The sequence below is a fragment of the Toxotes jaculatrix genome, chromosome 18 (assembly GCF_017976425.1).
Source record: "Toxotes jaculatrix isolate fToxJac2 chromosome 18, fToxJac2.pri, whole genome shotgun sequence".
NCBI lineage: Eukaryota > Metazoa > Chordata > Actinopteri > Toxotidae > Toxotes > Toxotes jaculatrix.
The window spans coordinates 13,475,344-13,502,480 of NC_054411.1; the positions used below are offsets into that span (position 1 = coordinate 13,475,344).

The 27,137-nt window shown below is 42.2% G+C and overlaps 1 protein-coding gene across 9 annotated transcripts; it reads left to right on the forward strand.

Annotated features, from left to right (window-relative positions):
- The first annotated feature begins 561 nt into the window (after positions 1-561).
- mapk8ip3 (mitogen-activated protein kinase 8 interacting protein 3) lies at positions 562-26,937 on the forward strand. 9 transcript variants are annotated; one of them, XM_041062187.1, is made up of 32 exons: positions 562-1,557; positions 6,131-6,251; positions 6,758-6,828; positions 7,283-7,374; positions 9,131-9,281; positions 10,384-10,615; positions 10,808-10,910; positions 11,275-11,393; positions 12,291-12,302; positions 14,425-14,482; positions 14,656-14,808; positions 15,719-15,767; positions 15,995-16,146; positions 16,375-16,431; positions 16,558-16,728; positions 17,471-17,630; positions 19,137-19,187; positions 20,517-20,606; positions 21,153-21,308; positions 21,500-21,665; positions 21,827-22,024; positions 22,109-22,292; positions 22,384-22,503; positions 22,817-22,897; positions 22,997-23,064; positions 23,309-23,457; positions 23,589-23,760; positions 23,991-24,104; positions 24,802-24,840; positions 25,394-25,558; positions 25,760-25,906; positions 26,405-26,937. In XM_041062187.1, exons 1-32 carry the CDS (start codon positions 1,252-1,254, stop codon positions 26,527-26,529), a joined length of 4,032 nt encoding a protein of 1,343 aa, XP_040918121.1. In that variant the 5' UTR covers positions 562-1,251; the 3' UTR covers positions 26,530-26,937. The 9 variants fall into 9 exon arrangements, with proteins under 9 accessions (XP_040918121.1, XP_040918124.1, XP_040918126.1 ...); XM_041062190.1 differs by having other exon boundaries at positions 17,504-17,630; XM_041062192.1 differs by having other exon boundaries at positions 9,131-9,239.
- Positions 26,938-27,137: the final 200 nt, after the last annotated feature.

The following is a 27,137-nucleotide window of genomic DNA, read 5'->3' on the forward strand; positions in this document are numbered from 1 at the left end:
CAGCAATTAAATCTTGCACTTCAGTTAAGCTGGGGGACACTAAAGAGAGAAATTGTAGAAAGAAAGCTCAAAATTGAAGCAGCAGTGGCAGTGAAAACCTGATTTTTAGTCACTAATTTAACCAATAGCATTGGTCCATCCATTAAACTCCACACTGTCAGTTTGTAACAGAGGCTCTGTTATAAATTTGTAGCCTCCAGACCCAAGCTGTGATGAAAATATCGGTGTTATTTTTTCAGACTCTAAAAGGCTCCCAACAGAAGATGTCATAAAACTTTTTCATGGGATGAGTTGCACTTTTCCTGACAAGTTAACTGACCTTTAATGTGTAAAACTGGTTGTGTCCTTTTAAACTATCATACTATATGTCTTTGAGATTAAAGGAACGTATCACCAAAAAGCTGAGCACTTATGTTTTAACATTTTTGTTATTCATCTGATTTGGTAGCTTTGTTTTGAAACCTTGGACCGGACTTCCTGTAAGGTCGGTCTGGACTTGACGCAGTGAGCCCGCTTGCTCAATGCAGACGGTGTGACGTCAGCCGGACTCGGTCAGCTGGCTCCTCCATCTGAACAGCAGGGAGAGCCTCTCCCAAAGGGAGACATCACCATCAACGCCCGTGCCTGGCCAGCAGCATCGGCAGCCCGCTGGAAGGGGGACGAATTATGGAGGAAACCATGTTATAGTGGCGGACGCGGAGCGGTGTATTATTTATTTACCTATTTATTAATCTATTTATTTCCCCTGCCAGCAATGGCTGGGGTCCGTGGCTGCGGCTGCTGAGAGGCAGGTGCAATATCATCGACGAAGGCATTTCGTTCCTCGGCATGGGCTCAGCGAGGGCCGATCCACAGGCTGGCCCACTCCACATCCACTGCTCCCCGGATCAGATGCTCTCTTTGGGAAGAGAGAAATAGCTGTGACGCGTCTGGACGCAATACAACCGGCTGGCGGTGGAGGAGGAGGGGGGCCCCTCTTTACATCAAAATATTAGAGCCAGTATTTTCAGTACCGAGCTCAAGGTTACGCGCACACAACAGCCAGTCTTCGCCCAAGTAATTCTGTGCTGCTGCAACACGGTGTAAGTGTTTTCTTTATCTAAGGAAAGACTGTGATTGAATGCCCCCCCTCCCTATTTTCTTTACGCTGTGTGGATACAAACCCTGTGACAGTCTCGCCTTAGAGGCCTGAAAAACTGTTTGAGCGCAGCTGATCATCTGGAAAACAGAACGCCGGCTCCAGGTGCCAAGATGATGGAGCTGCAGATAGACGAGGTGGTCTACCAGGACGACTACGGCTCCGGCTCCGTGATGTCGGAGCGTGTGTCGGGCCTGGCCAACAGCATCTACCGGGAGTTCGAGCGGCTGATCCGCAGCTATGACGAGGAGGTGGTGAAGGAGCTGATGCCGCTAGTGGTGAACGTCCTGGAGAACCTGGACGCGGTGCTGACCGAAAACCAGGAGCACGAAGTCGAGGTGGAGCTGCTGAAGGAGGACAACGAGCAGCTCATCACCCAGTACGAGCGGGAGAAAGCGCTGCGCAAGCAGGCGGAGGAGGTGAGTAAGCCCCGGCTCTGTTTGGGCCTCCATCCGCATCATCACATCCAGCTTCCTGCTGCCTCCTCCGTGGTCATGGTGCTGTCTGAACTGAGAGGTTTCATCTGCCATGTGACTCATGTTTAGGCCTGTGACACGAGATTGTTGAGCTTATTTTTAGTCTCTGCTGACACTGCTGACAGTGTCCTCTAAGTTACCAAGTTGTTAAAAGAACAACTGTTACCATTTGATAAAATTTAGACACATTTTATAGTTATTGTAGTACAACTGTCTAAAAAGTACCCCAGTGGTTGCTGGATACTTACTTTAAGTAAACAAACACCAACTTTCATTAAAAATTTTAGGTAGAAAGATCAAAGGTTTTGTTTATTTATTTATTTATTTTTACCCAGCCAGTAACCTCATGTATCTGGGAAAAGCAATGGAGACATTACAAGGTTTGAAATATAACCTAGTACAGAAAAAAAAGTATGATGTCCTGCAAAATGGAGTTGCTTTGTAAAATTCCTCACAATATCTTCACAATGTTTTATTCAAACCTGATCATCTTAGGGGATTTCCAGAGATATTAGTTGAGCTGGGATGCTGAGGTCCATGTGCAGTCACTACACCACAGATGCACTATCTGGGTATGAGAAAGTTTCTAGGAAATGGTTATAGTAAAGACTGCATGTGGGCTAGCACAAAGTAAAGAGTACTCAAAGAGTGAACACATAAAGTCTACTTAAAGTTGAGTGTATGGATGAGAGGATGACACATTTTAGTTTGACGTAGTACTTGAAGTACTACTACTACTATTACTACTATTACTACTACTAAGCCTGCTAATACCACTATAATATTACTCCACCACCATTGTTACTACTACAACTACTAGTACCAATGCTGCCACTAACAACAGTGACAAATATGCACAACATACCTGAGCTGCTTCACACCAGAGCTGACGTCTCATATTCAAATACGTGAGCACACAATATGCAAACACAGAGCAAGGGCGTGATGGCAGGACATGATGATATGGTGATAAAGGGACAGTCAGCCGAGCCCCGAAACTGACGAGTGGTGTAAGCACGACACTCAGTGGGCGTTTCCACTTGAAAACACAAGCAAGAGAAGGGACACAAACAACAGAAGTGGACATTAATACAGAGCTATTATATTACCGGCAAAGCTCTTCCTCTGACCGGTGTCACAGCAGTCGTGGGATCCAGCAGGCATCATAAAGAAACTTTAATCCTCCTCCCATCCAAAGAGGCCTCAGCATATCACTGGCAGCTCTGGTCGTATCAGCTTAGCTCAGCTTTTAGCCTGTTTCATCATCTGTTCTCCCCGCTGTGTTTTCTCCCCATGTCAGTTATCTCATTTGTTTTCTCTTTAAGCTGTTAATTGGGAGTGGACTTGCTGGTTCATATTAATATTTCAGTGTTAGGGTATTTACGCTTCTTTTTTATTTCTCAATAAAATCATGACAGTAGGATAAGCATGCTGGGAGTATTAAAACTTGAAAACCAACAGGTGCTGCAGGTAACAGGAGGAGCTGAGGCGGGTGGAGACATTGTTTTAAATGACAGATATCAACATGCCCAAACATGTTTTTTTTTCCCTTCACAGTTCCAACAGTGAAACTGAAAGTCGATAAAATAACTTGATAATTAAGATAAAACATCTCTTTACATGCACTTGAGGGTTGGATTCGCCCTGCACTGTTCTGTGTCTCACTGTTCTGGATTTAGCATGTTGACCAAACTCACAATATGAGTTAGGTCTGTTTACCTTTTTTTCTGTATCCAGGGAAAGTTTTGCAGGCACCCTGTCGCAGAGTAGCTACCAGAACTGTTTTTTCCTGCGGGCTGCCAAACATTTCACTGGAACAGTTGGCGGTAAAGTGGTTTTATAAGGAGCATAGAGTTTTATTCTTTCAGTTTCTTTGTCTGGATTGTCTGGATTCCAGCAAGATCTTGGTCTTGTACCGACTGAATGTTAAGCTTTATAAAAGAAGTATTTCAACCACTTAAGATTGTAGTATAATGCATTCGTCTTTTTCAGCCACTTGTTTCTGTATTTGATTATTTCTATGGTTTTCTTTGGCATTCAGGTTCCTGTTCCATGCAAGGTTATGTTTGCAGCTTTGCATCTTTGCTCAAATTAGGTGACAAATTTGAATGCAACAAATAAACAGTTCTTCTGACTATGAGAGGGGTGTAATGGGGGATGGGACAATGTGCAAGGGGTGGGGATTCATAGGAAATCAATAGTACACAGAGCACACTGAGGGAGCCTGGCACTATAACCTGATTTGTGCTTATGAAGAGCAGAGGCAGAGCAACAAAAGCAGGGAAATAGAGGTTTCATAAAGCCCCAGTATGGGCGAGTAAAGGCACAGGCCAGATCAGACAAAGACAAAAGCTAGTAAGAACAGGGTGAGAGAGAGAGAGAGAGAGAGAGAGAGAGAGAATCTCAGAGGTAGAGGAAAACAATAACACCCTCTCACAAGACACAGGGAGCAGCGACCAATAAGTGGCTCAGATTACAACATTATTAGGCTCCAGCTAATGGTAAACAAAGCCAACAACTCCCTCTCTGCTCATGAAGACTTCACGAGACATCCAGGATTACAGCTGTTGAAGCGCGGTTAACAAATTCAGCCGTTCTCTAGTGTCTTTGTTGATGCAGTTTTCTGTCTTGTTCTGAAGCCTCCTCCTGGAGCCATCCCATCGCTTTGTATCTCTAACTGTGCTGATTTCACACCTCTCAAAGTGTGATGACAGTAAAAAGGATTGATCTTCTCTGCCTCTGCTTTATCTGATCTGTCATCGCCTTCTCTCGTGATTTGCTTCAACTATTTAACTCGAAAACTAACATAACTTATCAGCTCCAGTCCACATAACTGGCTCCTTTCAATTAAAACGTTTCTGAACTGATAACTTTTCCTAAAGGTTTTATTCTAGTTACGAAAAATAAAGACTTTGTTTTAATGTGCATGTCATTATTTTCATGCTATTGTCGACTCCCACTGTCTTCAGGTTTTTACACAGGGTAGAAATTTGCAGGTGTGACAACATTACAGTCAAATACACTCAGCTATGGTTTGTCAGGAAAGCACATTAGCTCCTCTCAGTCATCACAAGGCAGCTTCATGATTTATTCATATGGCACAGAATAACACAATATCCTATCCCATAAATCGGTATAAAATGACACACGTCATTTTATGTGTGTAACTGTTGTTTACACAGATCAGATGTCTTTTCTGGAAATGCACAACTGTGTTTTTTAACCTGTGCACCGTACCTCTACTGTACGCTACACCTCCTTAACACTGCATTTTAATAGCAAATGCTCCTGAGCCTGGAGAGGTTTGGTGTCTGATGCAGGGAAAGGCAGTGGATGGAGGAGTGCATTTGAAGGGCATTACTGTAGGATGTGTTCCCAGTCGTAGGGGATAGAATGAAGGATGCTATTTTGTGAAGCTGTGGTCTGTTACTGCGCAGCATAATGGTGGTGATCTGTTTTTAGGTCCTATCATATTTTCAGTCAAAAAAAGGCATCCATTATTAGTAGAAGAGGTTTTGTCTTGTCTTTTTTTTGTCATTGGGTGCTCTAGAAAACAGAGCATACTGTCCCTGAGATAAGAATATTAAATGTTATGAGAGCTAGAAAAGATTGTGTGAAGTCTGATTCTTTATTTGATATATAAACTTAGTTGTCAGGTGTTGCAGTGGAAGTAAAGGTGAAAAAACAACACAGTATAAAGGCCGTTTATTCTGCTCAGTAGTTAATTCTAAGATACAAATTCGCCCTTAGTTGAGACACATTTTCTGTGATTAATTGAGGTGTTTTTCTTAAGAAGCAAGACTTATTAAATCAGTAAGCGAGGAGAGCCACATTTCTGTGTTTTTTTTTTTATGCAACTGTTTTCACTCAGAGGTGGAGACTTCCCTGCAAAAATCCTCCTCCTGCACATATCAAACAAGGCTCACAGTCAGCAGTTTTTCAGTGACGTGAGATGTCTACATTAGTTGTTGCGTTTGCAGAAGTCATCATGTTGTAGCATTTGCCTTTTTGTGTGGTGCATGTCTGCAGCATATTCCTGGTTCCATGGTCTCGCTGCAGTCAGAGGATTACAGTATTAAGACTTTGTAGACTTGCTGTGCTGAAAAAAAGGACGTCATTGTGAAGAGCTTTACAAAAAAAAAAGAAAGAAAAGAAAAATCACACAGGCAACGTGAAAAGGAAGTAGGCTGCTGAGTTACAGAATTCAAGTGTTCACTCTTGGATTAATGGAGGTATTTTATAGAGCTGTTTACCAACTTAAACCTTTCTGTGAATGAGAATTAGAAATTACATTATTCACACCCAAGCACTGAAGGCTGATATGACCACAAAGCAGCCATTTCATGTGAAACCTCCAGTCACACTTAATTTTTGGGTTATGGGTTGATCCCTGATGAGAAGTGATTGCATATACAGTGGTACAAATGTTAACATACTCTGTCATTTTTTGTTATAGTCTGTGAATTGAAATCCGGCTGTGTGAAGGCCTAATTCTTGCTCTTGTGTCTTCCATCAGAAATTCATTGAGTTTGAGGATTCGTTGGAAGCTGAGAAGAAGGACCTGCAGATACAGGTGGAGTTTCTGGAGCTGCAGGCGAAACAGCTGGAGCTCAAGACAAAGAATTATTCTGACCAGAGTGAGTGGACATGCTTCATGTAATGTACTGCAAATACAGCACATCTGGCTGTTGAGATGTTTTGAGTGCTTGGGGTCTAGTCCCAAAACCAGCAGATTAAGTTTTTAAAAAATGTATTGATGAATTTCAATTAGTAGCTTCAAGAATGTTTTTTTCAGATATCACATATATATTCACATGTAAAAGAAAAAGTAACATTAAAGCTCATGAATAAATTTCCATCTGTAGTTCTGTGGGGAAGATGGAAAAGGAAGTAGACACGCTGTTGGAGGATGTTGTATTTTTAGATCGTTATAGTTAAAATACCTACTTTTTAATCGTCATCCTTAACTCTCTGTTATCTGTCATGAAATTATGCTCATCTACTCAAGCCTTCATATTTAACTGGTGACAAACCATAATGTGAACTGGTCAACTGGAGTCGGAGCTATTCGAATTTATGACGTTTTTGTCTTTGATCCAGCCCCTCCTGGTTTTATGCTGTTTTCTCTCTGTCTGTCTCTCAGTCACTCGGCTGGAGGAGCGAGAATCAGACATGAAGAAAGAGTACAACGCTCTGCACCAGCGCCACACCGAGGTGAGAGATACCATTCAGCCCAGCCACGCTTTATACTCCTCACATATTTCAACTTAGAAAATCTAGACAAATCCACCAACCATACATGCCTGTTCTAATCAAATTAATAAAATTGCTGATTTGAATACTGTCAGTGTTATCATACTCAGATATGTGTTTGGATCACTTAACACAAGCAAGTCTCAAATTGCATTAAAATAAGTCTTATGTGATTTGTAGTAAATAAATGGGCAATATCCAAAAGTCCCTGTTTGGTTCACAGAATATTTCTGAGTAATCCAGTATGAAGCAGATTATAGATTTTGTGATTAAATCACTATAATTATTTTACATGCATCTCCTTCACTCACCGATCTGTAATATCTGACAAGTCTTCTCTTTCATAATCATTGTCACTTTCCTCTTTCCCCTCTTTTCTCACATCTTTTCTCTTTGTCGCTGTTGTGGATCTCAGATGATTCAGACGTACGTCGAGCACATAGAGCGGTCCAAATTGCAGCAGGCGGGGAGCAACAGCCAATCGGAAGGCCCCGGCTGTGGACGAACGTGAGTGGTTTTATGTGGATGTCGGTGTGGGTGTTTAAAGTTCGTGCATATATCTTTGTGTGTATTTGAACTGTAACTTTCACCCATTGTCTTGTTGCTGATGTTTGACGTTTTTGTTCTGAATGTATTAGGCTTTTCATGTGTCTACATGCTCATTGTACCAATCCTGGCATTTGTTTGTCAAGGGCCGTGATGAACAGCTGGTACATCCCACCAACAGAGAGGAGAGAAACTGCAGAAAGAAATCCGGCAGCTGTTATGAGCCTTGCGGGAAACAATTAGGGAAAAAAAGAAAGTTTCAAGTTTATTTGCCAGCCAGTATTCAGCGATTGGCCAGCCCATGAGTCCTCAATATGTATGAGCATGAAGCAAGACGAGGAGTGCGACATCTGGTGCAGCTTCTGTAGCTGAATCGCAGATTAGTCGCCTCGTGCAACATGTTCACTATACACACAGTATCCTAAATCTAAATTCAGCTACAGTGTCTGATGAAAAGCATCCTAATCCTACAAATCATCGACTGCCTAAAGCAGAGCACCGAGTGAGGCCGATGTTTGCTAATGAGAGTTTGATAGTTTGTGTTCTGTGTCGCTGCATGTTCCTGTCTCCTGTCTTTCTCTGATCAGTGTCTCTGTCTGTCTGTTTGTCTTGTTGGCTTGCTCTCTGTGCTGCTGTTTGCACAGTCAACGCCACACATGGAGGAAAAGGTAAATCCATCATGGTCCCACGACTGCCCCACCTCCTTTTTGTCTAAACCGACCTTAGACAAAGAGTCGCTGAAGCCCCTTGTCATACGTTTGTCGTACCTCAACACCTTGTATAAAGAAATATTCCTTTATATGTTTCCTGCATTATTCACTGATGCTTGGCCCAGCTATTTATTATAGTCAGTGCATCAGTAGTGTTGCATCCTAATAACAATTAATGAAATGAGGAATGGTTCAAAGGTCAATGCAATCCATATCTCCGCCTACCTTCTCCTCTTTCTCCCTTGTGTGCTTGTGTCTGCCAGTCAGTTCGTCTGTGTGTCCGTCTGCCTATCCTACTTGTCTATGTATATAAGGAAGACATTAACTTTAAACAAAGGGGAAGTAATTATATGGATATCTATTCATTTTAAGCAAAGAAGAAATAGACATACACAAACAGTAGCAATTTGAGCTGTGCATGTCTCATGATTTCAGTAGCAGATGTAAGCAGATGTGGATCCACTAAATTTAAAACTCTCATCTATACAATTCAAACAAGATATGTCTGTGTTAAGTTTTCCACAAATTACCAGTAGTTTCCTGTATCGCTCGGCCTGTTTGAATGACTTGCATCTGTATCCTCTAGTAAATAGAGGAAGCTCATGAGGCGAATGTGTTTGGCCTGTTGGACTGGACTGCATGCCCTCAGAGCCCTTCCTGCTTCTCATTTTAGGGATTGTGAATGATCTATTTTTTGCCTTTACCCCAGAAATTTCCACTCTTGTCCAACTCCATATATTTCCATATTATTTATTTTTAACATGTAAGGATGTGGGTTTGATTCCAGACATTTATTGTTTTGATGTGCTTTGGTTTTCTCCACACAGTCCAAAAACTTTAAGTACATTAATTCTCTTTCTGGCCAAGAGTTAGATGAGAAGATTGATATGTCTCATGTCTTTACATTAAATATGTAGGCAGAAACGAATAGGTGAGTAAATATAATAAATGAATAACTAACAATGAGCTTCATGTTAGTCTCCACCTCTCTGTGTCTCCTCTGCCAGCAGCAAAGCGGAGCGACCACCATCGTTGGGCCTGTACCACAGCGGCGAGGGCATGGTACGTGGGGGTCTCGGGGGGGCTAGGATGATGCCCGGGAAAGACATCTGGCAGGTCAGCGAGCTCGGCCAGTCTACCTTCAGCTCCGCCTATCAGGTGGGACAGACAGCGGCCGTGTCCTCTTCCACGACCGCAACCGCAGCCTGGGGAGTGGAAGGGGGAGGGGCCAACCTTACCGCTGCCCGTCTTGCTAGCCACACCCACACGGACCACCTCCTCTCTCCCACGCCTGCTTGTGTCACTTTAGAGGAAACTATTTTATTAACATCAGTAGGACACCTACCCTTTAAAGTCAGATTTGTTAGGTATATGTGTTGACTCAAGCAAGCAGGGGGAAATCTTTTTTTTTTTTAATGGAGTTTTCTTTCTAACTGTGATTATTTCACTGTGTGATCGTGGAGCTTCTGCCAAATGTCCTCGTGTTTTAGTTTACTCTTGCGCATTAAGTTTCAGCCTGTGTTTCCAAGTGTTCCTTGTGGTTTTTTTTGGGGGTGGGGGGGTGACTTTGCTGCTCATGCAATTTGTTGGCATATTGTGCTTTAAATGTGAGAGAAAGAGCCAAGGTAAGGAAAAAAAGAAGACATTGTTGCTTTCTTGTTGTGGCTCCCTCATGGTATTTAGCTTTGAAATCATAATCAAAATGCAAATTTTAGGTTTTAGACCTTAGTTTAAGCTTTGATTCATGGTATGCAGTTCACTGTCAAAGTACTCTAACTGTGATGACTTTACGATGCTGGACAACATTTAAAAGACAACATTGTCTTTAAAGACTTTTGATGAGAATTAATCCGGGGCTCAAAGAATCAGAGACATGGAGACAGAAGAGATCTCATCCATCAAATCAGCTTAAAGTCATCACATAAATACTTGTAAACTACCTGACCGATTCAAAAAGTGAAGTGAAGTTATCTGCACTCTTAAGTTTGATGTATCAAGAAGTCAAAATCGAAACAAAACTGATCAAAATGTTACCATTATGAGTGCAGAACAAGTGATCAAAACTAACTAAAACTAACTAACTAAAGGAAAGGAAAGCTGCTTACAAGAAAGTTAAGTCTTACCACCAGTAGCACCAGTCTCAAGAAACATGAGTGTTATAGGTAAAAAGCTTGATCCTGCCTCCACCACAAGATGCTCATATCATGTTGTTTGTTTCTTGCCCCTATGTCCTCGTCTCACCTCGCCGCTGTCCACCAAGGAGGATGGATCAGAGTCCGACTCAGTGGCGGCCACACCCAGCAGCACAGGAAGCAAGTCCAACACACCCACCTCCTCCGTCCCCTCCGCCAGCGTCACCCCCATGAACGAGGGCTTCCTCCCGCATTCCGAGTTCGATGTGATGCGGGCCGGGAACCACAGGAAAAACGGCAAGCGGCTCAGCCGGAATATGGAGGTGCAAGTTTCCCAGGAAACCAAGAATGTTGGCATCGGTAAGAGGATGCCGCCAAATACATCTTCAGGTCAAAGATGTAACGTCTGAGATGATGGCTCTCAACCCCGCCCCCCCCCCCCCCCCCCGTTTTTGAGTGGTGCAAAGTGCAGCAAAAACATCATCCAGGTGTTTATAGTTTTCTAAAGAGCACCTGATATGTAATTAACGAGTCTCTGTCATGTTTCCCCAGGTATGGGAAGCAGTGACGAGTGGTCAGACTTTCAGGAGATCATAGATTCTACTCCTGACCTGGACATGTGTGTGGACCCCCGTGTGTACGGAGGAGGAAACAGGTACAACTACGTTGTGGCTGCGTTACATGCACAGCACATTTCAGCAGTGTATAGTGAAAATCCTGTGTCTCCAATATTTGAAGATACCAAGTTACTGGTATATTTCATTTAACTGCTGAACATTTTTCAACACAGTGTTTTAGATATTCAAACATTTTTTCTTCATTAAGTTTGGCAATCCATTAAATCCATTTATTCTTGTCAGAGTTATCTTTGGGTTTTGTTGTCTGCAAAAGTACGTTTTTTTTAGCTTACTCGTCAAAACAAGGCCAGTAACTGTTTCCCAAGTTATTGTGTGGCCAAAAATAAGTGTTATACTTTGATTAAACCAAATAAAAATAGAAATAAATTATGTGTATTTCAGCCCTTCCCAGGGTATAGTGAATGAGGCCTTCGGCATCAACACCGACTCCCTCTACCACGAGATCAAAGACGCCAAGTCAGACATCATTGGAGATGTAGACGCAGGCGCCGAGCTGCTAGGTATGAACTGCACTTTTGCTAGTTTTGCTGCTTCATTAGTAAATATTCTCATCTGATAGCTGTAAAATCTTGGCAGTGAAGTAGAAACAGGTTGTGCCATTAAATCGTTTGTGTAGTTACGGCTTAGTTCTATCCTTCTGTACTGTTCTGTTTGTTATGTAGGGTTACGTGAATTGGTGAAAGTGACGCCTGAGACTTGTACTGTATGCCAACATGTGATATAACTCCATAACATCAGAATAAGTAATAGACCCAAACAAAGTGAAATAAAGGTGGATACATGTGCACATTGTACAAAGCCAGCATTTGTTTTTGCTATGGGTTACTGCAGGGCAGGAGCTCCATGTGAGGCTGTGTGAATGTGCCACTGCACTGACTCTGACTTTTTACCTTGCATGGCCGAGGCTGGAATACACTCCATGCCAGCAGCTCATCCCTGCGTCACTGCACAGTCATCCTGACAAAATACACAATCCCCCAACCCCAGCTGCCCATTCATGCAGTGTTACTTTTATTTTTTTCATATGTATTTGTAGTTTGTTTGGGGTTTTTTTCTCTATTTTGTTCATGGGGCAGAGGCACGTTTAACACACACATTTATTTCAAATGTTTTTAGTTCAAACAGATACTTATTTGTAAAAGTTTCAATTATTGTCATATTTATCAGATACTCAATATCACACTTCTCTGTTTTGGGTTCATTCATCTGATAGATTTTGTTTACATTCATTTAAATATTATTGAAATAGACTTTCTTTAGATTTTGATTTACCTATCCCTGAATTTTATATGGCAGAAATAGGAAGGGAGGTTTGACCCGTCGTCTTGTCCATTTGTTAACCTCTCACCCGTTTCTTTTTTTTCCTTTTTATGTGCCTCTGCTGGTGACACCCATAGGCGAGTTCTCAGGTGTGTATCTGAGCATGCATTGGTTGGTATCTTTTTCTTTTACTCTCTTACCTCCTCTCTAAACTCTACATCTAAGAGAAGGCACTAATCAGAGTGTACAAATCAGAAAAAGGCAGTAGTTTTAATTAGTAATTTAAAATTATTGATTTATTGCTTGATCAAGCAGTTGGAAGTAAGGAAATTTCAATGATGTAGTAGGTTCCAAAAATCCATACACATGCAGTAAAACATTTTTTTTTCTTATTCCTTTAAAGTCACAGTGAAATTACTTTAATCTTTTTGTGATTACCACAGACTGGATCAGCCTCCATACCTTAAATTTTCAGCCCATTGTACTCAGAAATATCCTCAGTGCACTGTCCCACCCAGCTGCATGTTCAAATAGAACCTGCATCCTTTCATAGAGGCAATCTGCTCTTAAAAATTCAGTTTCACTGGGACTTTAAAATAAATCTGATACTTGAATAAATCATATGCCACAGAAATATGCTCCCTCCTTGACTTCTAGTTTTGGTCCTTTAGCCCTGCTGCTGTTCCTCAAATCCAGATTTATAAATGCTTATTAGCATCCTCTCTCTTCTCTCTTCCCTTCCTATCCCTCCCTCTCTTCTTCCTCATCCTCTCTGATCTTTGCCTTTTCCTCTTTCCTTCCTCTCCTGTCCTCCTTTTTCTTCTTTTGCCTCCAGTCCGTGATGATTTCTTCGGTAAGGCGCCCCTTGCCTACTCTCATGGTCACATTTGCTTGTTATGTCATTCCCTGGCCTCTAGCTTTCACATCCCTCTGGTTGCTTCTTTATGTCCTTTATTTTGTGTGGCTTTATATTTATATTTTGTGCCACCTTTGCATCGCACATACCTAGTTTGTTTTTGTTTTTTCTAGTTTTCTCAATAAGGATTTCCTGTGAAGGACGTTGTAGGAAATGTTTTGCCAGTGGTGGTTACGCTTAACATTAAATTAAAATAAAAATGCACCTGTGTATGGAAAGAAAACACAACTGGTGACTAATCAAATGATGAAAGAGGCAGCGGAGAATCTGAATTAAGTTAAAAAAAAAAACAGTAGATGTATGAGAAAAACAGGCTGTGTGGTGAGAATCAGTTCAGCAGAAAAGGTGCTGTCATAAGATGAGAGTTATATAGCACAACACACTGATGTGTCAGAAATAAATATGTACATCGAAAAATATTTCTTCAGGCTGCCCTGCTCAACACCTCTGAAGTTGAGTATATGAGTGATTTACCTCAGGAGATTCATTTGAGGTAATAAGTGACCTGTGGCAGTTTGTTATCTAGAGCGTTGCAGTTAATCTGCCTTAAGTGGACACAAGTTGAACTCAGAAAGATATGCTCTTCATTTTTCTGCCTCTCTAGTCAGATCACACTTCGCAGCATAAACTTTGCAAAATATAAAGTTTTCTAACCCAGTTTTAAGCAAGGATCCTTTACAATCTACCACCAGTCTTTTGTCCTTTGTGTAAATAAGAACCTCTTCGCTTTTTATTTTTTATTTTTATTTTTTTTTTGTTCTCTTTGTTTTTGACATGTTCTCATGTCTAAAGTTTTCTGTGTTGAGACGTTCTGCTTAAAGTTTGTGTGCTTGGCTTATGTTGCAAAGTGCTTGCTGCTTCAGTGTAAAGATTTCAGTTCATTTCTGGCAATGACTTAAGGTTTAATAACAAACCGAATAGATCGAGCGTTATATTAACACTGTCGCGGTGAAGGGATCGACCCTGAATTCTGAATATATGTGCACATGTGGAGATGGATAGTTTCCCTCCATTGACATGTTATGTTTTGAGGTAACAAAATCTTCTTACTGACTCCTCTCTCTCATAGACAATATTCTCCCAGTATTTAACAAGGAACCGTCCTCTGTTAATTTGATGTAGTCTCCTTGTTAGCATGGCAGTCTAAATAAATAGTCTGTTCATTAATAATCATGTCATTGGATTATTAAACCTTTTATTTATGTACAAAATTTTCACTTACCTCTGTGTATCTCTAAGGCAGTGTTGCCACACAGACTCTGGGAAATGCATTTTGCTTGTCGGTCATTGATTGATTCGTGGATGTTGTGTGTTATGTGTGATGAGTAACAGAGACGTGAATGTGACTATTTCAGGGATGGGCAAGGAGGTGGAAAACCTGCTGACAGAGAACAAACAGCTCCTAGAGACCAAGTAAGAGACACGGAGAAGGATGAGTGTGTTTTGTCATCCTTACAGACATTTTGCCTTTTATCCAAAGATATTACATTTTGTTACATGTTCTCACACCAAAGGAATGTGTGGACTAACTTGTAGTTTCCTGGAGCTGGTTTTGGATATCTTACTTCCTCCTCTTTGTGCGACAGAAACGCTCTCAACATTGTGAAGAACGACCTTATTGCCAAAGTGGACGAGCTGTCGGGGGAGCAGGAGGTGCTGAGGGAGGAGCTGGAGGCCTTGAAGCAGTCCAAGAACAAGGTGGACGCCAGAGTCAAGGAGCTGGAGGAAGAACTCAAGAGGTGAGAATAACAAGCTGTTGAAGAGTTTTGGAAGAAAATAATATGCTCCTTTAAATTTCTGTGTAATGTCTATGTGTGACAACAGGAAGACGACAATAAGGTCAATAACTTTTGTCTCTTAACACAATGGCCTCAGGGTTTGACCTGTAATCCATACCTAACGAATACATCCTAGAAACAGACACAGTAACATGATAGTCTCTCGCTGGTGACGTGTCAAAGTATGACAACTGGAGGACAAAATGTCTGAATACAGATCTCAGTTATTGTTGCAGACAAGTTTCCAGTTCATTTCAGACTCTTCTAACTTCATGAATTGATCATTTTAGGACACACCTGAAACTTAGATTTGACTCAGAGTGTACTCCTTCAGCCTGAAACTTTTCTTTAAAGAAGAATAAATTGCAAAGGACCAGCCTGCATATTACATCTGAAAGCTTTCACAGCAGATACGTATTTCACTGCAGCATCTCATTTGTTTTTACTTAGGAAGTTGCTTACATTGGAAGAGACTGCATTTTACCTGCAGTTAAAGCTGATGTGGTTCAACATCTACTGTCATAAAGTGCTAAGCAGGAAACTGTAAAACTCACCTAGACACACCTCCAGAAGCGCATCAACATTTTTATAACACCCAATAAATCTTAGGGTGCTTCAGATATACTTGTGGTGGACTACACAACGAGGCAGTTTGGGGGTGGGGTATAGATGGCAGTAAATTTGAGTGAGAACACTTGCCAAGGATTTCTCAGGTTGTTGTGCTCGTTTCTTGAAATATTTTTTTGTGGTTCAACCTTTTTTTTTCCACAAAACTAAGAGAGACAGTGCAACAATTAAACCAACTAGCACAAACACAACCGATTAAATAGTTAATGTAACACAGTGTAAGTGTTTTGCTTTTGGGTTGCAGGTTAAAAGCAGAGGCGTCTCGGGACTCCAAAGATGAAGGAGGAGATGATGTAAGTGAAATGGAGATATCCCTACTTTTTATTTATTTATTTATTTATTTTTAACAGATTCAGTGTATTTTCTTAAGAAACATCAACACTATTTCATGACATGATGTAATGAAAATCTCATATTGTAGAAAAACTGTAGAGAACTGTAGGCATAGTGAGTTTCCTGCTGCAAACGTCTGCCTACAAAGACCTTCCATGATTTAAAAAAATTACTCCCTTGTTCCTAGTTCTCATCACCCATGCAGGATGGCGACATGACAATGACGCAGCGGCGGCGATTCACGCGGGTGGAGATGGCCCGCGTGCTGATGGAGAGGAACCAGTACAAAGAGCGACTGATGGAGCTGCAGGAGGCCGTACGGTGGACAGAAATGATCAGGTAGAAGAAGAGAAAGATGCTGCTTTAGACTAGAGATGAAGAACTGGGCGACCACAGGAAATGAACGGCTGCAGGGTTTAAAATCAACATAGTAAATAAATTGTGAAATACGTTTTAAATCAAGGTTTATTTTCGAGTTGTTTGCATTACTTTTTTAATCTTAAAGTGAAAGTATTCTGTGTTTTTGTAGAGACTTTTATTTTAACTCACACCTCTCTTTCCTCTAAGGGCATCCCGAGAGAGTCCTCCCATCCAAGAGAAAAAGAAGTCTACCATCTGGCAATTGTGAGATTCTGGTTTTATTAAACTTATTTACTGAAGTACAATGAGAAACACCTTAAGCAAATGACTTGGTAAAGCAAAACCGTCAAAAATTAAACCTCTCCTTGTCTTTCTGTCTCTATCCACCAGCTTTGCACGTCTCTTCAGCACATCGTCCAGCCCTCCGCCTGTCAAGCGGCCGTACTACAGCGTCAACATCCACTACAGGTCTCCGTCACCAGCCAGTCTCTCTCAGCGACGCAGCCACACCATGTGTCAGATCTCCACCTCCAACCGCACACTGGAGTTCTTCCCCGAAGAGTGAGCGACAACAGGCTGCACACCTTCACTAAACTTACACTTCACACTAAAGCTCCGACCTGATCTGCTTCCCACTCTGCTTCGGTCTGAACATCTGGTTGCTTGCTGGCTTGTGGCAGCTCAGAGAGTAGAAAGCTTCCAGCAGGTTTTGAGTATTCAGCATCCAGACGTGTGTTTAGATTAACATGCTGTTCGCTTCTGGGCCTGGTTGACAGTGTCTTCATATTCAGACAAATCTCTTAATGCACAAATCAAAAAATATATTTTGAAATATGAAAATATCAGTGCACAAAAATAATTTTTGATTTCTGCACGTTAAAATGTTCTTTTTGGGGGGGGTAAAAAGAGTGAATGAGGCCTCTGATATGATTACACACTTCTTTTAAGTACCTGTTTTAAAAGTAATATGTGATTGGATGGTAGAGTTTGAACTGGATAGTTAATTCTCATGTTGTCTCATTGTTAAGCTGTCTTTTAAGCTCTCTCTCACAAACATAGTTGCACATAAATGCAGAAATACTAGAAACTGCTAAAAAAAAATCTTCACATGTGTTTCAGTGTAGTATGATAACAGTTACTTTGCTTGAGCTAGAATACAGCTTGGTTTAACCACTGCTGTTGCTTTATTTTCCTCCTCTCCTCTTCATCTTTTCATCTCTTTCTGTCTCTTGCTGCTGGCTGGCCAGGCTGCTAACGCTTCGCTTTTTCTCTCTTCCCCTTCCTTCCCTCCCGTTGCTTCCAGACTGGCCAGTAACGGTGTTGCGTCTCTCCTTAGTGACTCAGCAATGTTGGCTCGCCGAGAGCAGCGGCGTGAACAGTATCGACAGGTCCGCGAGCACATGCGCCGCGATGACGGTATCATGCAGACCTGTGGCTGGAGTGTGCCGTCTCGCTTCAGACAGGTACACGCACACAAAAACCACCCTGCATAATTCAGAGACCCCTCCGGGCCTCCACATACTGTACACAGCAAAAACACACAAATAACTCAGTTTACATGGAGAGAATAACTCGTGATTTACTGACAGGGAAGTGAAAGCTATAGGATCAAATGAGCTGTGAGAAAATGTTGAGCTTGAAACATACTCAAAGCCTGTGGTAGTAAACTACCCTTTGTAAGATTTGAAATTGAAATTCTCATGCTGACTTTTCACAGGTTTATAAAGTGTGATGTACGGCCACATTATTTCTGAACATAATTTCACAAGCTCAGAATCTTAAAGATACTTGTTTGATCCCTGTTTTAAGGTAAATTCTCTCACATGAAAGTAGAGAAGATTAAACATTATTAACAAGTGACAACTCATTGTTCTCTCTGAGCTGTTTATTCAGAGACACATGAAGTTTGTGACCTTTCCTTTTCTTCTGCCATTTATGTTGCGAAAAGATTCACAGGATTTTTATTTACCAAGCTTCAAAATCCTTTCCCAAGGTCCAGTATTAAATGATTGATAATGAGAGCTAAAAGTGGTTATGGGTCAGCACTGCTACCAGACTGCTGATCAGTGCTGGCTGCTGTTTTTGTTTGGCCCGGGCTGTAAGGACGATCAGAAGGAATTTAAACAATGAAGATTGTTCTGTAGTGACTAAATAAAAGGAACATTACATAATTTTTACAAAGGGATATGCTGATATTTGAATCTTCACAGTTTCACCATAGTAATAACTAATATATAGTACATACATACAGTGAGTAAGAAGAGTTATGAACTTTTCCTACCTGGCGATGGCTGCCTGAAAGGTACGAAATCAATTTAAAAACCTATAGTATTTTTCAGAATATGGTAAGTGATGCAACATAAACATGATTTCTAGTTAACACATGCAACAGCTCTTATAAAGTCCCACTAAAGTGTGAGGCTGCTGTTCTGTACTTTTCTCATTGTTAACAAAGCCCATGAAAAGGCCTGAACTTTCTACCTTCCTTACTCCCTTCCTACCTTCCTTACTCCCAGCCCCGAGCTTTAGCAAACAATACATTAACAGGAAGAAATCGGGCGTTTGGTGGGAACTATTTTCAGCTGTGGATTAATACACATTTGGTGCTCTAGTGAGTGTTCACAGCAGCAGAGCAGATTGGTGGTCATAGTGGTGAAGGAGCATGTCACACTGTGACTTGGTGAATCGGTGTGACTCACCAATGTGTTTTTAACAGTTTTAGGACAAAGTCATTGCTAGTTTTAGTCTTTTAAGGTATTTTTTGAATATGTGGAAAATATCACCCGACTTGTCCTTTAAATTAAGTTAAAGGAGCTCAGTCTTTTCCACGTTGGTTTCAAGCATACACATGACTTAATAGCATCGAAGTGCACCTTAAACTTTGGCTGGAAGACTAAAGGGCTGACCACATGCAGCCAGAGGGCAGAGTGTGTTGGTAGGCAGGTGGCTCTAACTCTGGTCTCCCACAGACTGGTGGTCAGACGGACAGCACTCAGGACAGCCCGCTGAAGAGACAACAGGCAAGTGAGACCGACAGAGTGCCAGCATGTGCCTTTACGGTTCTTCTCCCTTTAACCTTCCCCTTAAAACCCCAACCCCTAGATAGCAGCAGATAGTTCATACTTACAAATATACTTAGACGGACAAAAAACTGACCACATCCCACATCCCAGTAATGAAGACATACTAAACTTTTTTTTAGAATAAAAGTGCAACTTTGCCATGAAACAAACTCTGAAAATGCATGAAAATCAAAGGGAAATTGTTGATTTGAGGCATGATATGAGTCAGCATCCCTGTTTCATACATCTTAAACAGGTGTCACTTACAGACACACACACACATAAAAATACACACCTTATGCATCTATCTAAAAAACTCCTGTCTTTGTGGAGTTGACTTTAGCTGGTTATCTCTCCCTCTGCTGATGTTTTTTCAACCTTTTAACCTTTAACCTCTGTCTGTCTCAACCTGCCCTACATACACATCAATGTCGTCACCACTTACTTACTCCTGCTTTGACTTTGGTGATCTTTCTTAAAGGAAAAATCCACTCTGAAATGCTTTAACTCTACCTATCTATCTATCTATCAAGCAGTATAGACAATGGATGGATGGATGGAGTAATAACAAAGGCTTTTGTTGGGAAAATTCAGACATTTCCAGTGAAGATTAGTCAGTGTGTTGCTTTCAGCTCACTGACTAACACCAGATGGTACCAGAGTAAGAAACTGTAAAGTCTTACAGACAGTGGCTTTCACATAAAACATAAGTGAACATATAAGCAGTGATGGTTGCTTTGCAGTTCTGCGTACTGTGCATGGTTTGGGTGGTATTTATAACATTACGTCACATCCTCCAAAAAATAAAATCACATTTTGTTACCACATTCAAAACAGTGAAGGATCCTTTCTGAAAGCACCACTTTGTGCCTGAATTTACTGGAGCAATAAATCTATTATAGAAAAGGCAAACATAGTCATTTCTCCTCTGACAGCTTTCTCTACAGAAGCGTTCCCTGGTAGTATTTATCTCATCCATCCATCCATCTTATCCATCCTCATGTATAATGTATAAATTCTCTGGGGATGACCCAGTGGCCTTGTGGTAAAATACAGGAAACTGAAGCAAAAAGAGAAAGTGATCACAACGTCACAGATTGGTCACATCGGTGGAGTTTTCCTTTATTGCCTGCTGTGTATGTACTGTACATGTATACAGTACATACACAAACACTGAATGTTCTTGGTTTTCATCAGTGACCAGTAACATGGGAGATGTTCTGAGGGAACCGGAAAATAAGTCACTGCTTTACTCGTCTACTGATCACTTACCACCTCTGCTTGTAGACGACCAACGAAAAAGAGGATACACGCATGAAGAATGTTCCCGTCCCTGTGTACTGTCGCCCTCTGGTAGAGAAGGACCCCAACAGGAAGGTGAGATAAGAATGGCTGACAAGTCCACACCCACTCTTCTGCAGCGTTACACGTGTGTAAACCAACTACTGTGTCTGTAACATTACTGTCTTTACCACTTGCTTCCATCTCGTCAGTTGTTGGGAGCCACACTGAGACAGGACGATAGGATGAAGTGATAGTGTGCACAGGTGCTCCAACGAAAATGGACCATAATGCATTTTGGTTGATCAAAGGGCTCTTTAGGGAAGTATTATGGCAACCAGGGGGTCAGCTGGTGCTAATTCAGGGTGACATTAAACCAAAACTGAAGCATTAATGTGTCCCAAAGAGTACTGAGTACAAGGAGGATGTATTAATGATGAGCGTAGGCCAGGAGGTGAGAACCCAGGTAATGAGACTCAGGGTGGCAGTCTCAAACTGGATTAGAACAAGGTACAGTCTAAAGTCCTGAACCAAAGTTATTATAGTTTCAACAAAAGCAGCAGCTTTTGTTTAAATCAAGCGCAACATCCTGTTTGTTTGGGTTTTTTTTTTTCATTTTTACATGCGTGTGTGTGCTCGTAGCTGTGGTGTGCAGCAGGAGTGGACCTGACAGGATGGAAGGTTAGCAGCCTGGAGTCGGTACCAGCCAAAGCGCTGTCAGGCAGCAGTGATCCCCTGCATGCTGAGGAGGATGGAGCTGAGAAGAAGAGCAGCCACAACTCCCCAGAGAAGAGGAAGGTAGACCAACGATCACAACGATCGCTTCAAACTGACAGTTTCATATTTATTTATTTTTTTATTAAATTACTAGGAAAAGTGTTGTTCATACATGAAACTACACAGAAATATAAAGCACTTTGTTTTGTTGATTTTTTTTTTCTTGCTGTTGTTGGGTTATATTAATGCTATCTTCTCTCTTCCTGTCCCAGTCCAAGGAGCTCCAAGAAACAGACACCATGAGCAGTCGAGTGTGGATACTCACCAGCACCCACTCTGCCAGCAAGGTGGTCATCATCGACGCCAACCAGCCGGGCTCACTGGTCGACCAGTTCAACGTGTGCAATGCCCACGTACTCTGTATCTCCAGTGTGCCGGGTAAGAAGGAAAGCACTCCTTAAAGCCTCAGAGGAGCATTTTTATACATCTGGCTGGTTGAAGGATGTGACTTTATTGCACTTTTGGTTGCTTTGTGAGTCTTATTTTTTCTTTAAATGTCTTATTTATGTGTATATTTTTATTTGGGTGTTTGTATTCAGCTGCCAGTGAGAGCGACTATCCAGCAGGAGAGATTGTGCTGGATCCAAGTGATGGCAGTGCAGGGGGAGGCGAGGACACAGGTGGTGTGGAGGGCATGTTGGCTGGTATCACTCTCGTCGGCTGCGCCACCAACTGCAGCGTTGCCCGTAGCAACTGCTCCTCACGCACTGACACCCCCATAATGGACAAAGGACAAGGTGAATCTTTGTATTATCATATGAAGGTGAGAAAGTTGTCAAGGTCAGAGGTCTGTTACTGACTTCAGTGGTGTGGTCCTTTAGCCCCTACTGCTCCCCCCATGAATGGGAAGATTCACCCCGCACAGTCGGCTGAGGAAGCCACAGAAGCCACCGAGGTTCCTGAGTCAACAGCCAGCCACACAGAAATGGGTTCTGGACCTCCAGGACCGTTTACTGAGCATGTCTTCACCGATCCCCAGCCTCGACCAGCAGACCCCTCTGACAGGTGAGAGGTCAAAGTTTGGCCATGTGTAGTTCATCATTAGGAATGACTTAAATAAACCAGTGTACACACAACTGTGTATTTCTCCTCACAGAGGTTCTGGTCAGTCCAAAGAGGAAACGTCTCAGGCTCCAGAGTCCGAGGACGGAGGTGAAGAGGCCAAAAACTACACTAGTGTGGCCCCCACCATGTGGCTCGGGGCCCAGAACGGCTGGTGAGTCTCCCAGCTGTCCCCTCACTATATCTGCTGCAGACTCACAGTATCTACAAAAACATTATGTCAGTCATTTCTTTATAAGCGTTTACACTGAGTAACCACATTAAAGTCAAACTGTAAACTTTAGGTCATGAATAAGTTATAAGTTAGTTATTAGTTCTTTATTTTCTTAAGAAAAGATCAGTCACATCAGGCAGGAAAATTCTCCCCCAAAAAAGCCATGAGGAGAGCTTGTATGTTCATAAATGTCACAACATGCCTATGAACCGTACTTACAGTCTGAAGTAACCTGGCTCTGTTCTCCCTCGAGGCTCTATGTCCACTCAGCTGTTGGAAACTGGAAGAAGTGTCTACACTCCATCAAACTCAAAGACTCGGTGCTCAGTCTTGTGTAAGTGGTGGTGTAGAGTTAAATTCTGTTAAATTCCAGGCTGTGTATATTAATGTAATTGGTATTTTAACAGTCTTTTGTTTTCGCTCTTAATTGCAGGCATGTGAAAGGTCGTGTACTGGTTGCCCTCGCTGACGGGACCCTCGCCATTTTCCATAGATCAGAGGGTATTTGGCATTTTAAATACTTGTCCCAGTGGGGCTAATATACACAAAGATTTCTGGTGGTTTCAGGAACTAAGAAAAATAGCCTCAGTCTTTAGTTTTACCACTATTAAGGCTCTATGCAATTCAAATTGAGATATTGATAATTGATCGGCACTGATGACACAAGACACTAAGCTTTTAGTGTGTTGAATGCAGCCAGGATCTGTTGTCAGTTCTTTGTGTATATGTGTGTTTCTGTCAACAGATGGCCAGTGGGATTTGTCCAACTACCACCTAATGGACCTCGGACGGCCTCATCACTCCATTCGCTGCATGGCTGTCGTCCACGATAAAGTGTGGTGCGGCTATAAGAACAAGATCCACGTCATCCAGCCCAAGAGTATGCAGATCGAGGTGAGCTGTGAATCCACTGTCGCAAATAAGTCCAACAGTCAGCTTTTGTCTTCACGATACAGAAATTTCCACTGACTCTACTTCATGTTGTTGTAATGATGCACTGGTGCAATTCTTCCTCACCGTTGTAGAAGTCCTTCGATGCCCACCCTCGCAGGGAGAGCCAGGTACGACAGCTAGCGTGGATCGGTGATGGCGTGTGGGTGTCAATCCGACTCGACTCGACCCTGCGTCTCTACCATGCTCATACACACCAGCACCTCCAGGACGTGGACATTGAGCCATACGTCAGCAAGATGCTGGGTGAGATTCTGTCTTGTTTTAGGGGGAAATCTCATCCTGACAGAGAAGGTTGGATGCAGCAAATTTAATGTTTAATCCGGAAGATTCAGGATTATTTTCTTACCCTGTAGATCTAGAATTTAGCTACTGTAGAGCTAAATGTGAATGCTTCTAGTGTTTTTATATCCCGGTTGTCATGCAGCCTGTTCAGTCTCAAGCTGTGCTGCTCTCACTCTGGTTGTTATTCATAGGTACTGGCAAGCTGGGCTTCTCTTTTGTGCGAATCACAGCACTACTGATCGGTGGAAATCGTCTTTGGGTAGGAACTGGAAACGGTGTGATCATCTCCATCCCACTGACAGAGAGTGAGTTTCATTTATACTTATATACTTTAAACTTACAACCAGTAAGTTCTGCCCAGGGGAGATGGGCACCTTTGTTTGTCTCCTAAAACCAAACCAAATCTGACACATCTGAGCAGCAGTGCTCAGAAACCTGAATCTCATCAGATCTTAAATGTTTTCATTGGTCTTTAAAATCCTCGTGGGACAGTGTTAGTTACCTCTGCCAAGGAGGTTATTTTGTGATTCCATTTGTTTGCCTGTCTGGATGTTACTTTGATTTGAGTTAAATTTGGTGGAAAATTAGACAATTCACACTTAAAACCACTAAACCATGTGGTGTAGATGGAAATTTACAGCAATCACTTAAAGACAAACAGGAGTTGCCTTTGCAAATTTTCAACTATTTAATTTTTTTAAGATAACATAAAATTTTGTCTTATGCCTGCAGTTTTCTATCAAAAAAAGTATGAATACAATGGGTCATTTTTCCATGATTCACACCCTCTCATACAACAGTGCTGTTTATCTGTGTTCTTCTTTAGCTCACTTCCTCTTCTCCCATGAAATCCCCGTCTTTTTTTCCCCCCACCTTCTATTTTCCTTCCTTCCTTCCTTCAGTGGTTTCACCTCTTTCATGCAGTCTTGGTCGTAACTATTACTGTTACTGTCCCCTTTCTCCTCTGCTCTCCTCCTCCTCTTCCTCCTCCGCCTCCCATAGCGGTGGTCCTTCACCGGGGACAGCTCCTGGGTCTGAGGGGTAAGTGGGAGCGCTCCCAACCTCCTGCTCTTGTGATCTACCTTTTCTTGCCCACTTTCACCCAATCAAACCTTCATGTTCTCTGAAACAAACTCATGTCTGCAGACCTCTTCTGCAGCGCTGCCACCTGTTCCTAAAAGCTTATGCAGTGAGGACGAATACCCAACACCCAACTAGTCCTCTTTTATCTGCGAATATTTGGTTGAGGGTCACCAAAAAGTATTCTGTGCGCAAAGATTTTATTTTTATACTTTATACCAGAACAGTGCTTCTACACATTAGCTGCTGTGCATGCTGTTTATCATTGTGATTTATTGTATCAATGACTAAAAGATATATTTGTGTGATCCATTGCATGCGAGAGGTGTGCTCTGGTGTTTTTTTCTCTCATTTTCAGTTGATCTGTGGACAAATGTAGGATTTTGTGGGTGTTCTTTTTTCCCGAAAATATATATGCATATATATATTTGCCTGTGTCATGCTACCACATATGATTTGCTTGTAAACATTGCAGGCTGCTCAGTTTCTCACTCCTGGACTCTCTCTCCTTCAGCCAATAAGGTTTCTCCCACATCGTCTGGTGGAGTGATCCACGTGTACGGCGACGACGGCTCTGAGAAGAGCAGCGGCAGCTTCATCCCCTACTGCTCCATGGCACAGGCCCAGCTCTGTTTTCATGGACACCGTGATGCTGTCAAGTTCTTCGTCTCAGTGCCCGGTGAGCACAAAGTTTGTCTGTCTTGACACCATATGATCATGTTCCCAGAATTCAGTGCATTCTTTTAAACCGCCTACTAGCCATGTTTATTTACACCAAGGAAAATTACCACCAGATTGAAAACAGGTAAAGTGTCTTATCCCAGAGACAAATGTGCTAAACAGTTTTTTGTTCGTTGTTATTTCTCGTTGTGTGTGACAGGCAATGTCCTGGCCACCCTAAACGGCAGTGTTCTGGACAGTCCATCGGAGGGGCAGGGCTCCACAGCACCCCCAGAGACGGAGGCCCAGAGTGTTCACCACGTGCTGGTGCTGAGCGGAGGAGAGGGCTACATTGACTTCCGTATAGGTGAGCAACCACACCTGCACATGAACCTGACACCACAGACACACACACTTACACATTAGCTATAGGTGTGTGACACAAGACACAACAGAGATATGAGCAAATGCAAAACTACATCAAATTAAGGGCAAACATTGTATTGATATTAGTATACAGTGTGTTGATACTGTACATTCATGTGATCATTGTAATTAACAACAATAACAGTGATGTTGGCAGAGTTATTTGGCTTCAGTGTTTAGAAATATAAAGAGACTCCTGCCCTCCAGTGTTCACAATGAGGTACTGCATCACTAAACTGAACTGAATTCAATTGGTTTTGCAAATAAACCATAAAGGTCAACCATCTCCCTTGACTCTTCCTGCTCCGTCCAGATCAGCCATTATCCCAACCTAGCCAACACCATTACTAAGGCTTCCTGTAAAAAGTTCAAAATAAAATAATCAAATTTGACAATGGTGTTTTTAATATGATGCTACGGTTGTTGTTTTTTTCCACAGGGGATGGAGAAGACGATGAGACAGAGGAAGGAGAGAGTGGTGGGGCTGCACAAATGAAACCTGCTTTGTGCAAAGCTGAGCGGAGCCATATCATTGTCTGGCAGGTGTCTTACGTATCCGAGTGACACCTGGATCTGCTTTAACACCTGAAACCCACCCACCCACCTCCTTAAAGAAACCTTGTCCTCCTGCCCCAAAAAGCTTCCAGCCACCCAAGCCTTGTAATTATCCCCAGTCAAGTAAAAGTTTCCCCCGGCTCTAAAACAACCCTCCAATCCGTGTATCATCCCCTTGTAACTATTATATCCCCTCCTGCCCCGTCACCTTGTAACTTTAATGCCTTGTAAGTACCTCCTCTGATCTAGTAATCTGCCTGCCATCCTGTCTGTCCCACCCAGGGCATTGTAACTATCTTCATGAGCCTTGTAACCCAGCCTCATAACTACCTCCCTCCTCTGTATCGATCTTATATTCACCCTGTAAGCACACTGTATCGCCTCCTATATTTACCTCAATTGTCCTGCATCTGCCCCACAGTTACTCCTCCTCTTCCTCCGTTTAGTTTGTCATCTGTGAAACCTCCACCTCGTCTTAAAGCAAAGCCCACAGTCCCAAAATGCAACAATTGTACCAAAAAAAAACAAAAGGTAAATGACAAGACTGACTTGCATTTCCACCAGAAATCAGTCTGATTTTTCTAACAACAGCTCATAAGCAATCCATAACCATTCAT

What these genes read in the sequence shown, in the direction of transcription:
- mapk8ip3 (XM_041062187.1), top strand. Translation starts at nt 1,252, where the DNA reads ATGATGGAGCTGCAGATAGACGAGGTGGTCTACCAGGACGACTACGGC. An exon ending in GACTCGGTGCTCAGTCTTGT is followed by an intron (nt 22,898 to 22,996) that starts GTAAGTGGTGGT and finishes TCTTAATTGCAG; the next exon opens with GCATGTGAAAGGTCGTGTAC. An exon ending in ATACGTCAGCAAGATGCTGG is followed by an intron (nt 23,761 to 23,990) that starts GTGAGATTCTGT and finishes TGTTATTCATAG; the next exon opens with GTACTGGCAAGCTGGGCTTC.